The sequence below is a fragment of the Poromitra crassiceps genome (genome assembly GCF_964638095.1).
Source record: "Poromitra crassiceps genome assembly, chromosome: 28".
In the NCBI taxonomy this organism is placed as follows: domain Eukaryota; kingdom Metazoa; phylum Chordata; class Actinopteri; order Beryciformes; family Melamphaidae; genus Poromitra; species Poromitra crassiceps.
Genome location: NC_139651.1, coordinates 2,796,128 through 2,808,693, shown reverse-complemented (window position 1 = coordinate 2,808,693; position 12,566 = coordinate 2,796,128). Strand labels below are relative to the sequence as shown.

Below are 12,566 nucleotides of genomic sequence, written 5' to 3'. Positions count from 1 at the left end.
TCCTCTCAATCCGCATAAAGTTGCTGTATCCAGAGTGAGAGGACACATTGCATTTACACTTGTGTTCAATGTGTACACACAATGCATCCCTGACCACCTCCGGAGGTGGTTTGGCCGATCAGATTGCAATCCTTCTTCAATGCGTTTTGGGGGTGTTTACACCTGTACTTTCAAGTGATAAAACACAATCTGATTGCAATCTGATCACAGAAAACGCATGTTAACGCCAGGTGTAAATGGCCTCAATGATGAATCCAATCAGACTCAATTATTCAATTTGAAACATGATATCAGCTTTTGGAGATGATGTCGCTGTTCATACTGTGCGACGACTCGTTGACTCGGCAGACATCGACGAGTGTTCAGGTGTGGCAGGATGCAACCAGAAGTGTGTCAACTCCCCCGGCAGTTTCCGCTGCGAGTGTGAAGACGGCTACTTCATCAATGACAGAATCACCTGCATCGGTAAGACGACCCACTTCAGTTCACTTCCAATAGAGAGCCGCAGGAATGAGTCCGGAAAACATCGATGCTAACACTTCCGGGTTCTTCACTGTTTTCACCTATGGGATTTTTGAATGGGTTTTTGGCGAGATGCTTCTAATGAGGTCTGTGGTTAACGCAAGCTTATTCAAACGCAAACCAGTGTTCAGCAGGATAATATTCACACATGACGACCACTTTTATGAGTTTTGAAGCTTTTACGTGCCGTTAAAAGGGCGGCTAGCTAACAAACGGCTAAATGAGACTACACGGGGATATTATACGTCAATAACGTCATCACTTCAAAGGACGAACACGGAAATTCTCTTTCCCTCACCTGGTTCAGCCCGGGGTAATCAGTGCACAGCAGCGCACACATCAACAACACTCCAGGTTGAGTGGTGACGTGACGTGGAAGCCTATGCGACACTGTGTGTAGTTCTGGATTAGCTTAGCACGAGCTTTTTACTTCTAGGGCTCGCATTTACGCTTCAAATGCCCAGAGACCTTATTTGAAGCATCACGCCAAAAACCCATTCAAAAATCCCATAGGCAGAAACAGTGAAGAACCATGAAGTCCGGGACTTCCGCGTTCTTCACTTCCGCGCTCTATTTCTTTAACTGTGTTAATGTTGGAAACAGTGCAACACTTATTAATCATTTAAGGGTGAATTGATTTTCACTGACAGAAAGGAGTTGCAGAATCTGGTTTATGCTGCATGTATACTATAGAGGCAACCAGCTGTTTAAGTTACGCTGCAATCTACGCCTGTGGGGAAAACGCAGCTCCTATAGGGTGTTGCTTAGCAGCTGAACAAACATATTTCTAGACAGTGTATTGTTCTACTTCATTCCCCTCTTTGTTTTTTTTTATTTTCTTTATTATTATTATTTATGCATATATCCTGGTGGAACCCTATGCACTTCAGAGCAAAAGCTCTGCTCTCCCAGCTGCTCTCTTCCTCATCTGCAAAGCGATTTGTTATTTCTAACGGGGGAAGATCGTTGACCTAAGCTGAACTCTTATGTAATTGAATTTGAAAGCCCCGGGTTCATGAACCTCTGGGAAATATGCTTCATCCATGTTGCTGTAAATACACCATCACCCCCTCCGGGGACCCCTGGGCTGTTAACACCTGCTTATCATTAGTATTATTCTCGTGTCTCAGTTGCACAGTTTTCTATCTGGCCTACTTTTGCGGGAAGTTCAATGTTTGTCTTTGAGTGTGTTGAATGCTTGTTAAGTACAAAGTCTTCACAAACATGGAGTGAGTCAGCTTGACAAATTTGTCCTCAGATTTTGGTTGATAGAGACAGTCCGCATGTCTGGGAACGCCCACAAAATGTTAAACGGCTGGCGCGCGAGTGGGGTAAAATCGCCCCATATATCTCATGGGCTGACTCACCAAAAGACGGTGCTGCGGCTCTAAACTACAGGTTTGGGGGTTCTAGAGCAGAACACAAGACGTCTGCTCAGATGTGCGTTTACTGCGGTGGTTAAATCCCCGATCGTGTCTGCCTGGGCTGGGCTATCAGCTAAATTCTAACTTTGCTGAATGGATAGAACGGGGGAATTTACCCCACCCTGACCCCGCCCCCAGGCTAACCCAGCGTCTATTGTGGGCGTTCCTAGAGCCTGTATGGGCGTTCCCAGACATGCGGACTGTCTCTATGGGTTGTGGGGACTTGGAATGTAATTTTAATCACGTCTTAATTTCCTCCTGCCAATGTTTTAGTGGCATTCAGTTTGATAGTTTATTTGCTATTTTTTTGTTTTATTTCTGGATGTATCTGCTGTCTGCTAATTCATACTGCAAGACCTCCTCAACATAGTTAGTCATTGTCACTCTCTGTTTCCTGCTTCCAGACATCAACGAGTGTCTGATGTACCCCAGTATCTGTGAAGAGCCGGCTAAGTGTGTCAACACCCCCGGCATGTACGAGTGCCAGTGTCCCCCGGGATTCAAATATAACTTCACATCCAGAATGTGCAATGGTGAGACTAGTTGAGAGTACTGTACTGTCGCTTTCTCGCCACAAGGAGCACCATGGAGTCACATCATCTCACTCACAAAACTCCCAATAGGTCACAGAACTGAGTACAGTGAGTGCCTGGTGACTTGGGAGCAGGCACTCGGCTGTTAACGAGGACGCCTAAATGAAACTTGCGGGTTGAGTTTAGGTGGAGCGTTACTTCGGCGTACGGTGTGAACGGGGGGCTAAGTGGGTGGATGGGTGGGCCTCAGTGACGTCATCAGACAGTTCTGATGGCTAAGTGGATGGGTGGGCCTCAGTGACGTCATCAGACAGTTGTGATGCTAACTGAGTGGGCCTCAGTGATGTCATCAGACAGTTGTGATGGCTAAGTGGGTGGGTGGGCCTCAGTGACGTCATCAGACAGTTCTGATGGCTAAGTGGATGGGTGGGCCTCAGTGACGTCATCAGACAGTTGTGATGCTAACTGAGTGGGCCTCAGTGACGTCATCAGACAGTTCTGATGCTAACTGAGTGGGCCTCAGTGATGTCATCAGACAGTTGTGATGGCTAAGTGGGTGGGTGGGCCTCAGTGATGTCATCAGACAGTTGTGATGGCTAAGGTGGGGGGTGGTCCTAGAGATCTGATGTGATGTCATCAGACAGTTGTGATGCTAATGAGTGGGCCTCAGTGATGTCATCTCACTCAGTAGTGATGCTAAGTGGAGGCTGGGTGGGTGGGCAGTATGTACGGAGGACGGTCAAGATTTTCGGATGGAAATGGCGGCCATATTGGAAAAATCTAGATTTTTGCATGGCTAATAGGTTTTTATCAAAATAACAATCCCCAAGGAGTATTTGTGCCAATTTTGATGCTTCTTTACACTTGTGAGCGATTTTACATTAAATGTGCATTTAATCTGCTCCACTATAACACATGTAATTGTAATGCATACATTATCGAATTAATTTTATTGTTGATGTATACCTGTCACTTCATGAATGCCCCCCCCAACCTTGCTTACATCTCCCATTAAATAAGACTAGCACGATAGAAATCGAAATCAAAGATCACACATTTTCCTCTTCACTTTCAGTTTCAGTTTATTTATTTAACAGGAAAAAAAGCATACAACACCAAGAAGGTAATTCAAATACTTTTGAGCCCTACTCAGCATAAATGCTGGTTTTCAGAGGGTTCCTGTCCTGCAGCAAGAGAAAAACGAAAACACAGTTAAAGTGATAGATATATGAAAGATGGGAAAATTTCAAGAAAATTTCAAGAAAATTTCTTGGTGTCACTGTCGTCACAGATGTGGACGAGTGCGCGCTGAGTGTGTGCGACGGCACGTGCATCAACACAGCGGGCAGCTACACGTGCCACTGCGACGGCCGGCAGGGGCTCCGCCTGGCGGAGGACGAGCGCTACTGCGAGAAGATCCCCGAGTGTGTGGCGCTGTACGACTACAAGCACCCCGAGATGCTGTACCTGGGGGAGCAGTTCGCCGGTCTCCCCGTCATTTACCTGCGCTTCCGATTGCCGGAGCACACAAAGTGAGGGTCTCACACACACACAAACACGACACACACACACACACACACACACACACACACACACACACACACATTGAAAAAGTAGTTTCTTAAAGGAACACTCTGCCCATTTTCAACCAGCTTTGTATCATTAGAACATCAGTACTATATCAGAAAACTGTAAACGGTTTTGAAGTCTGTCATTTAATTTGACAGTTATTGAGTGTTAAAGTGTGGACCAGTGACATCACTGGTCCACACTAACTCAAATCAATAACTCATGAACTCAAATCAACTCTCAATAACTGTCAAACTAGATGAATGACTTCAAAACCGTTTACAGTTTGAGAGTTGATTTGAGTTAATGAGTTATTCATTTGAGTTAGTGTGGACCAGTGATGTCACTGGTCCACACTTTAACACTCAATAACTGTCAAATTAAATGACAGACTTCAAAACCGTTTACAGTTTTCTGATATACTACTGATGTTCTAATGATACAAAGCTGGTTGAAAATGGGCAGAGTGTTCCTTTAATGCATCCTGGCTAGATGACTCTGCAAACGCACTTCGTTGTCTGTCCCCTTGTGGCTGTTAGGTTCGCTGCAGAGTTTGACTTCCGCACTTTTGACCCGGAGGGAGTGGTTCTGTACGCCGAGTCTTCCCACGACTCGTGGTTCATGTTGGGGCTCAGGGGCGGTCGCATCGAAGTCCAGTTCAAGAACCAGCACACCTCCAAGACCACCAGCGGAGGCAAAGCCATCAATGACGGACAGTGGCACGTGGTAAGGAAGAGCTGTCTGTACCAGAGCTGCAACGATTCATCGATTAGTCGATCGACAGAAAATCAATCGACAACTATTTTGATCATCGTTTTGAGTGCAATTTTAAGAGAAAAGGTCAAAGTAAACCGATGTTATCTTTGAGTTGTGGATTATAACCCTTAGGTAAAAGTACATAGTACTGTGTTGTGTCTCATGTAGATCTCTGTGGACGAGCTGGACAACAGCATCAGTGTGAAGATCAGCAAGGAGGCCGTAATGAGCATCAACAGCCCCGAGAGTCTCTTCACCGCTGTCAACGGCAAGCTGGAGACCAAGGTCTACATCGCCGGTCTGCCCAACCGCACAGACAACGTCATCAAGCCTGTAAGCAGGCCGTCCCAAAGGCAGATCTATAGCAACCACTCAGTCATGATGGAATTTAATTATGTTTAGCCATAATTTACAATTTAATTATGTATTATTATGTGATAACTGTTTCAGAATTACTTTACAGGGTTCCCACATTCCTGGAAAACCTGGGGTTTTAAAATTGTTTTCCAGGCCTGGAGGTTATAAATGTAATGAAATTAGAATTTAATTTGGGTTCCTTTTTTAAGTGAAAAACAAACTGATGCTTAAAGTTCACGTAGTTGATTGTTACTTCTTAATTCAGTCTCGTAAAAATGTTATGGCAATTTGAGAAGGGGTCATAATTGAATATAACTTTATTGTCCACCGAGGTGGAAAATTGTCTTTGGCTCACCAAACACAAAAATCACCAAACACAAAAATCACCAAACACAAAAAAACAACAACACAAGAGGCCAGAAGGCAATTAGTGAGACAAGGGTATAAACAAGCATAGACAGAGTTACATCACACATTAAGAACAGTTAATGTCTGTGGTATAAGTCTTGTTGGTCACTTTGTGGAGTTAAGGATACTAATGGCGCTTGGGATGAAGGACTTCTTAAATACATTTTTGGTTGCCAGAGGGACTCTATAGCGCCTCCCAGAGCTCAAAGGCTCAAACTTTTAGTATAGTATATACTTTTTATATAGTATACTTTTATTTTAGTAACAGAGTAGCATGAATGTGGAGTATAGTAAAGATGCAGTCAAGATGATAAAGCCCTACTGGTGTCTGTGTGTGTGTGTGTGTGTGTGTGTGTGTGTGTGTGTGTGTGTGTGTGTGTGTGTGTGTGTGTGTGTGTGTGTGTGTGTGTGTGTGTGTGTGTGGGCGTGTGTGCCCGTGCGTGCCCGTGCGTGCCCGTGCGTGTGTGTGTGTTATAGATTAACCCTCGGCTGGATGGCTGTATCCGGGGCTGGAACCTGATGAACCAGGGGGCTTCTGGGGTGAAGGAGGTGATCCAGGAGAAAGAGAGTAAACACTGCTTTGTGTATGTGGAGCGAGGCTCGTACTTCACTGGGGCAGGACTGGCACACTTCAACATCAACTACAGTGAGTCTTGCCAGATATCAACTCTCCACAATTATGGTTCCATATTCCATATCACTGGTGTGAGGTGACGACATTAGCGACACAATTTAAACTTTTCAGGCTTATTTTAAATGGATGACCATGCTTTTTTTTTTTTTAAGGGTTGCATAAGTCCAGCGGTCATCTTTCCTCCGAATTCCAAGAAATTGCTTTTGTCATAATTATCTCACATTTCTGAGAAAATATCACTGTAATTCTGAGAAAATATCTCAAAGTCTGATGAATGATCTCATCATTCTGACATAATGATCTGGATCAATTTGGCAGAGATGATGTGTTCTTGTAGCAGATGTGTTATTTCACAAGCACACTGCTGGATTACGACAGTCTGACGGGTATTTTTCAGCGGTATGATTTACGCCAGCTTGAATACATTTCAGAAGCAGAACCTTATAGCTGTGAATCATCATCATGCCGTCTCGTCTCAACTGATCTTGGAGATAACACGTAATGTCACGAACTAGAAAAAGTCTGGGTGTGATCAAACTCATGCCAACTTCATGTGCTTAGTGCGCCTCGCGGACCTGTGCCCTTCATTATAGGAGAACCATTCCAATGTATAGAGAGGCAAAGTGCCCGCCTACTTCCTGCTTCAGCACTGTACCAGAGATTTTCATCCGCCATTTATTTTCCCATCCACATTTCGTAAAATGCGTATAAAAATAGTTTTACTGGTTCAAACCATACGGTACAGATAAATTTAGAAACAGGAGAGATCGCATAACATTTCACTGGGACCAAAATGTTAAAAAAAATGCGGGTTTAAAGAAAATATTTTTTCGATGTTTTTTTTTTAAAGATTTGGTCCGAGTGAAATGTTCTATGGTCTCTCCCGATTATAGCGTTAGCTGAACCGCTTGGTTCGACGAAGTACAACTATTTTATAAGCGTTTTACGAAATGTCTATGGGAAAATAAATGGCGGATGAAAATCTCTGGTACAGTGCTGAAGCAGGAAGTAGGCGTTCCACTTTGCCTCTCTATTGTATCATTTGCGTTGCACAGCGTCACTGAGCAGTTTGAAGTGTTTCCCACAGAATGACAGTGACTGTGCTTGTGTGCGTGTCTCCTTTCACCCCCCCCCCCCCCCCCATGGCTAAATGCCAATACTCAAAGTCATGTTTTCTGGCTATTCTGGGCAGTGCAACGCATCTACTGTGTGTGTGTGTGTGTGTGTGTGTGTGTGTGTGTGTGTGTGTGTGTGTGTGTGTGTGTGTATCCAGGTGAGTCTGGGAGCTGGAAAGTGGACGTGAGGTTAAACATTCGTCCATCCAGCAGCACAGGTGTCCTCTTCGCTCTTGTCCACAACAAGACGGTCCCTCTGTCGGTCTCTGTGGTCACGCAGGGAGAGGAAGATGCGGTGAGTTCATTCACGCTTTTGTCGGCGATAGATAGGTACACAAGATAAGATACGGTAATACTTTATCGATCGCCTAGGGGGAAAATTCAGTAACTCAACACAAGCACACACACGCGCACACACACACACACACACACACACGCACGCACGCGCACACACACACACACACACACACACACACACACACACACACACACACACTAACCCTGCGTCCTCATTGCCATCACTCCTCCAGAACTTGCAGGTGTTCTTGGATGGCGTCTGCGTGGCGACCCTGACGTCACTGATGCTGTGTTACCCCGACCGTCTGGCGGTGGAGCTGACCGTCACTCCCACAGAAATCCGCATCTCAGCCAACTCCTCCACGGTTGACTACATAGCACTCGATGCCCTGCAGGAGGCGCTGGACCGCCTCAACACCACCATGCAGAAGCCCGTCAGCACCTATATTGGCGGGATACCAGGTTGGTTGAAGCGTAACTCCGGACATTTCGGACCTATTTTCCCCATCACTTTCCATCATACTGATCGATGACCAAAATCTCATCCATGGCTTCACTGTAGACTAGCTACGTCTTTCTTGATACTCACTCATACTTTCATAAATCAGTGGTCCCCAACCACCGGGCCATGGACCAGTACCGGGCCGCAACGCATTTGGCACCGGGCCGCGAACCCGGTCAACATTTTCTTTTCTTTTTTCTTTTTTTAATAAACATAGGCTATAATATTATATGTGTGTGGTAGTTAAAACATAGTTTCAAGTTGACGTTTATTTATGTTTGTAGCTGAAACAAAAACATAAATACTGTAGGCTACATACAGTACAACACAAAAGGCTGTTATTTACCCTTTGTCGCCACCTGGTGAGTAAATATATATGTAACTAAAACCATTAAAATTGACAACTGGTCCGTGACTTTTTTTTCCATGCATCCTTGGCACAAAAAAGGTTGGGAACCCCTGCTCTAAATAATCTACCCAAAAAGCAGCCAAAGCTTGTGTTTTTCAACATAATGACGCTCACTCTGCAATGAGACATATTTTGTCACAGAGGGGGTTTAGCTTGATGTATTTTTAGCCTAATAATCTCACTATTCTGGCTCACTAGTTTCAATCTCGTTGTCTACTCTAGGGTAACATTATTTTTCGAAGCTAAGCTCCATAAACTCACATAAAGCTCCTTTAACATCCAAGCTAATCCAGCCATGAACACTTGGAATTAATGAATCAATGAGTTAATGTTAGCATTTAGATGGCAACCGGCATAGGTTATATAATCATACAGGCGAAGCCTCACCTGCTGCTACTGTATGTGGCTCACCTGTGCCTCACTGTGGTGGGTGTGTGTTCTGCCTGACGGACGTCTGCTCATCTGTGGCTGTGCTGAAGCTCCTCCCACATGCAGGTGCCTCGTGGATATGAGACAGGAGGACAAACAGACGAAACATGCCACAAACAAACACCTACCGGGTTGTGTTAGTCCTGCGGTCACAAAGCAGTCTCCCTCCTTGGTTTAAACACTAAAGTTCCTCTCTCGACACAGCAAGCCTGCTAGTCGCTGTCGCAGATAACTTCCGAGACCGAGTGATGCATTAAGTTTGCTTATCAAATTGTGATATTTATACTGACTGAAGACTGTAATGACAAAGTACGTGATTTTCTTTTACTATTTCTCTTTCCTTGTTCTACTGTTTCACCCTCTCTTCTGTTTCTCCCCAACCTAAATAAAACCAAATACGAGGGCTCAGTCGATCAGCATTTTTGTAAACAAAACTGGGTGGAAACGGCAATGGGACCCTATGGAGCCTGGGCTTGAGTGTCTGACTCTAGCCGGCTGTGCTGTTTACATTTTAAAAACGGCGACAGTTCACACAACTGTAACACGACATGCATATATTATACATCAAACTCTTGAGCTACTTCTGCTCTCACTCAGAATGAGAAAAATATAAGCGATGTGAAGTTTTTGAGATATTGATGTTTGTTTGGCACAACTCATACTAGCATAACTGCTGCGGGGTTCCGCATTTCCGGGGGACTTGCGGGGATTGTGACGTCACGCTGATTCGTCCTATAGTGTCATAGTCTCGCTGGCCAGCCTCCTCTCCCTTCCGTCCGAGGAGTCTGGCGCCGCAGGTCTCCATAGTGGGATTGCGATGGGCGGCGCTTAGCGGCAGTGCCCTTGGAAAATAGTTTCAAACAATCCAACTTGCCGTTTTCAGCGTGTAGCAACGAGCTAGCGTGTAGGTTTCTGCCGTTAGCTTGCTAGCTAGTTAGCGTTGTTGTTTTCCCTGAGGCGGCAGGGGACTATTCACAGCGACACACAGGGAGGAGGGAGCGGAAGCCGCTCTGACTGACATGGTCCGAGCCAATGACAGAGCTTCTTAAGCGGGGAGCGGAAATCCGGCAGCGTCTGAAACCGACGCCTCCAATGGGAGAGCAGAGTAGAGCAGGGGAGGGTTTATCCCAGTTATGGGAGACCTGCGGCGCCAGACTCCCTGGACGGAAGGGAGAGGAGGCTGGCCAGCGAGGCTAATAGTGTCATGACTTCGGCAGCTGACACACCGATCAAAACGGTAAAAAAAAAGATGCGATGCAGAGACGCAAGATATTTCTTTGTTATTTGTTCATTTTCTATGGGGGAACGAAATGACTGTGGCACACAGCGGACACACCACTGGGGGGAGATCTTAGGCTGGATGATCGTGCCCTGTCAGTAATGGGCACCAGGCTCTCTCTCTCCTTTGAGAGAGAGCCTGTGGTGACACGAGGTTAGTTCTACTCACTCACTCTCTCTGTCTCTCTCTCACTCTTTCTCTCTCTCTCTTTCAGATGAGGTCCCATTACCTGCCACCCCTGTGACGGCCTTCTACCATGGCTGCATGGACGTCTCCATCAGCGGGCAGCAGCTAGACTTTGACGAGGCACTCAGCAAACACAACAGTATTAAGTCCCATTCCTGTCCTCCGCTCACTGCCCCCGACACTCAGCCTGACACACACAGAAAGTGACCTCCGTTACACCCAGATCCATATATCCACAAGATCTAACAATAGGTGGCATCTCACAGCGTCCTCGTCTTGGGATCCTCTTTAGATTTTTTTTTGAAAGAGAGATAAGGAGGGGAGGGAGAACACAGGAAAGACGTGACAGCAAGGGGGAGATAGTGACAGACTGAAATAGTCATTTTTGTCCACTTTCTCTATACTGATGGGTTTATTATTTTTTAGCTTACTCCTTTCATCCACAATTACCTAACAATTGTTCCCATCCTGGGAAGCACTTTCATTCCATTTCTCTAGTGAGCCATGGTGAACGCTGGCTGCCGGTGAGCCTGCCACCGCCGGATGACGTAGTTGTAGCAGTTTGTTACAATGAAATGACAGTATATTATTTGCTAGAAACTGTTAAGAAAGAGCTGAGCTCTGTAGCACACAACATATGGTGAGTTATGTTTGTGTAGAGAAATAAACAAATGGTCACTGCTGTGCTGACCAGGCTTTGCGAGACCACCTACATCTTTTTTTTTCTCCCAGTCGTCAAATCTGTGATCTCTTTCATTCTCGTGACTTCGTCTACCTCTCTAGCGTTCCTCTTTCTCAGACCGATGAGGTTCTACTTTTTCTGTTTCTGTGCTTATCTTCATGGTCCTCCCAATGTCCTCTGGCTCTATTCAGAATATAGAAAAACAAGCCCTCTAAACAGTAATATATAACTTAAATGCAGTTGTCCAATTGGTTTGGTGAAGTGTTTTTATGTTTGTTTGAATGAAATGAAAGTTTTTAATAAAAGTATTTTAATCTTTGAAATGGAATACTGTTGAATTTCATCCTTGAATGAAATCTGTTGTATTATTGGGCATCCAGGTAGCGCAGCAGTAGATTCCCTGCCTAGCAACACGAGGGTCGCGGGTTCGAGCCCCCCGTGTTACCTCTGGCTTGGTCGGACGTCCATGCAGGCGCACAATCGGACGCGTCTGCGGGTGGGAAGCCGCATTAAGGGTATGCGTCCTGGTCGCTGCACTAGCGCCTCCTCTGGTCGATCGGGGTGCCTGTTCGCGGGGGAGGCGAACTGGGGAGAATAGTGTGATCCTCCCACGCGCTACGTCCTGCCAGTGACAGTGACACCCCCTCGCTGTCAGGTGAAAAGAAGCAGCTGGCGATGCATGTGCACATGTATCGGAGGAGGCAAGTGGTAGTCTACAACTCTCCCAGAAATATGTTGTTATTTTGCCTTAGGACCACTTGTTAACCTTTAAAGGAACACTCCGCCCATTTTCAACCAGCTTTGTATCATTAGAACATCAGTAGTATATCAGAAAACTGTAAACGGTTTTGAAGTCTGTCATTTAATTTGACAGTTATTGAGTGTTAAAGTGTGGACACTGGTCCACACTAACTCAAATTAATAACTCATTAACTCAAATCAACTCTCAATAACTGTCAAACTAGATGAATGATGAATAGTTTGACAGTTATTGTGAGTTGATTTGAGTTAATGAGTTATTAATTTGAGTTAGTGTGGACCAGTGATGTCACTGGTCCACACTTTAACACTCAATAACTGTCAAATTAAATGACAGACTTCAAAACAGTTTACAGTTTTCTGATATACTACTGATGTTCTAATGATACAAAGCTGGTTGAAAATGGGCAGTGTTCCTTTAAGGGCACACAGGTATATTTCTCCATAGAGAATGAAGTGCAAATTAAGGATAACTGTGTCAGAAATATGTTATTGTAGTAATTGTGCATTTTGTGGTTTGGAATTGGTAGTACCTACAGCATACGTGACCTGATCTATTTTGATCAAAAAGTTCAGACAGACAGACAAAACAAACTTATTTTCTTATCATTTATGCATTGTATCTAAAGTGAGCTATGCACCAGTGAAAGACAAATTTCCATTATTGTCTGCATTAATGGACAATAAAGTTTTCTTGAATCTTCT

At 44.9% G+C, this 12,566-nt stretch overlaps 1 protein-coding gene across 1 annotated transcript in view; it reads left to right on the top strand.

Annotated features, from left to right (window-relative positions):
* Positions 1-11,377, top strand: part of LOC310799839 (vitamin K-dependent protein S-like) — a gene marked incomplete at its 5' end in the record, with an annotated part of 20,111 nt that extends 8,734 nt beyond the window's left edge. Inside the window, 9 exons of the mRNA XM_083662447.1 lie at positions 349-465; positions 2,351-2,479; positions 3,771-4,011; positions 4,588-4,774; positions 4,973-5,137; positions 6,047-6,215; positions 7,477-7,613; positions 7,849-8,077; positions 10,449-11,377. Of these exons, the coding sequence (XP_083518573.1) occupies positions 349-465; positions 2,351-2,479; positions 3,771-4,011; positions 4,588-4,774; positions 4,973-5,137; positions 6,047-6,215; positions 7,477-7,613; positions 7,849-8,077; positions 10,449-10,627 (1,553 nt within the window). The 3' untranslated portion in view covers positions 10,628-11,377. The remainder of the gene's footprint in view (positions 1-348; positions 466-2,350; positions 2,480-3,770; positions 4,012-4,587; positions 4,775-4,972; positions 5,138-6,046; positions 6,216-7,476; positions 7,614-7,848; positions 8,078-10,448) is intronic.
* Positions 11,378-12,566: the final 1,189 nt, after the last annotated feature.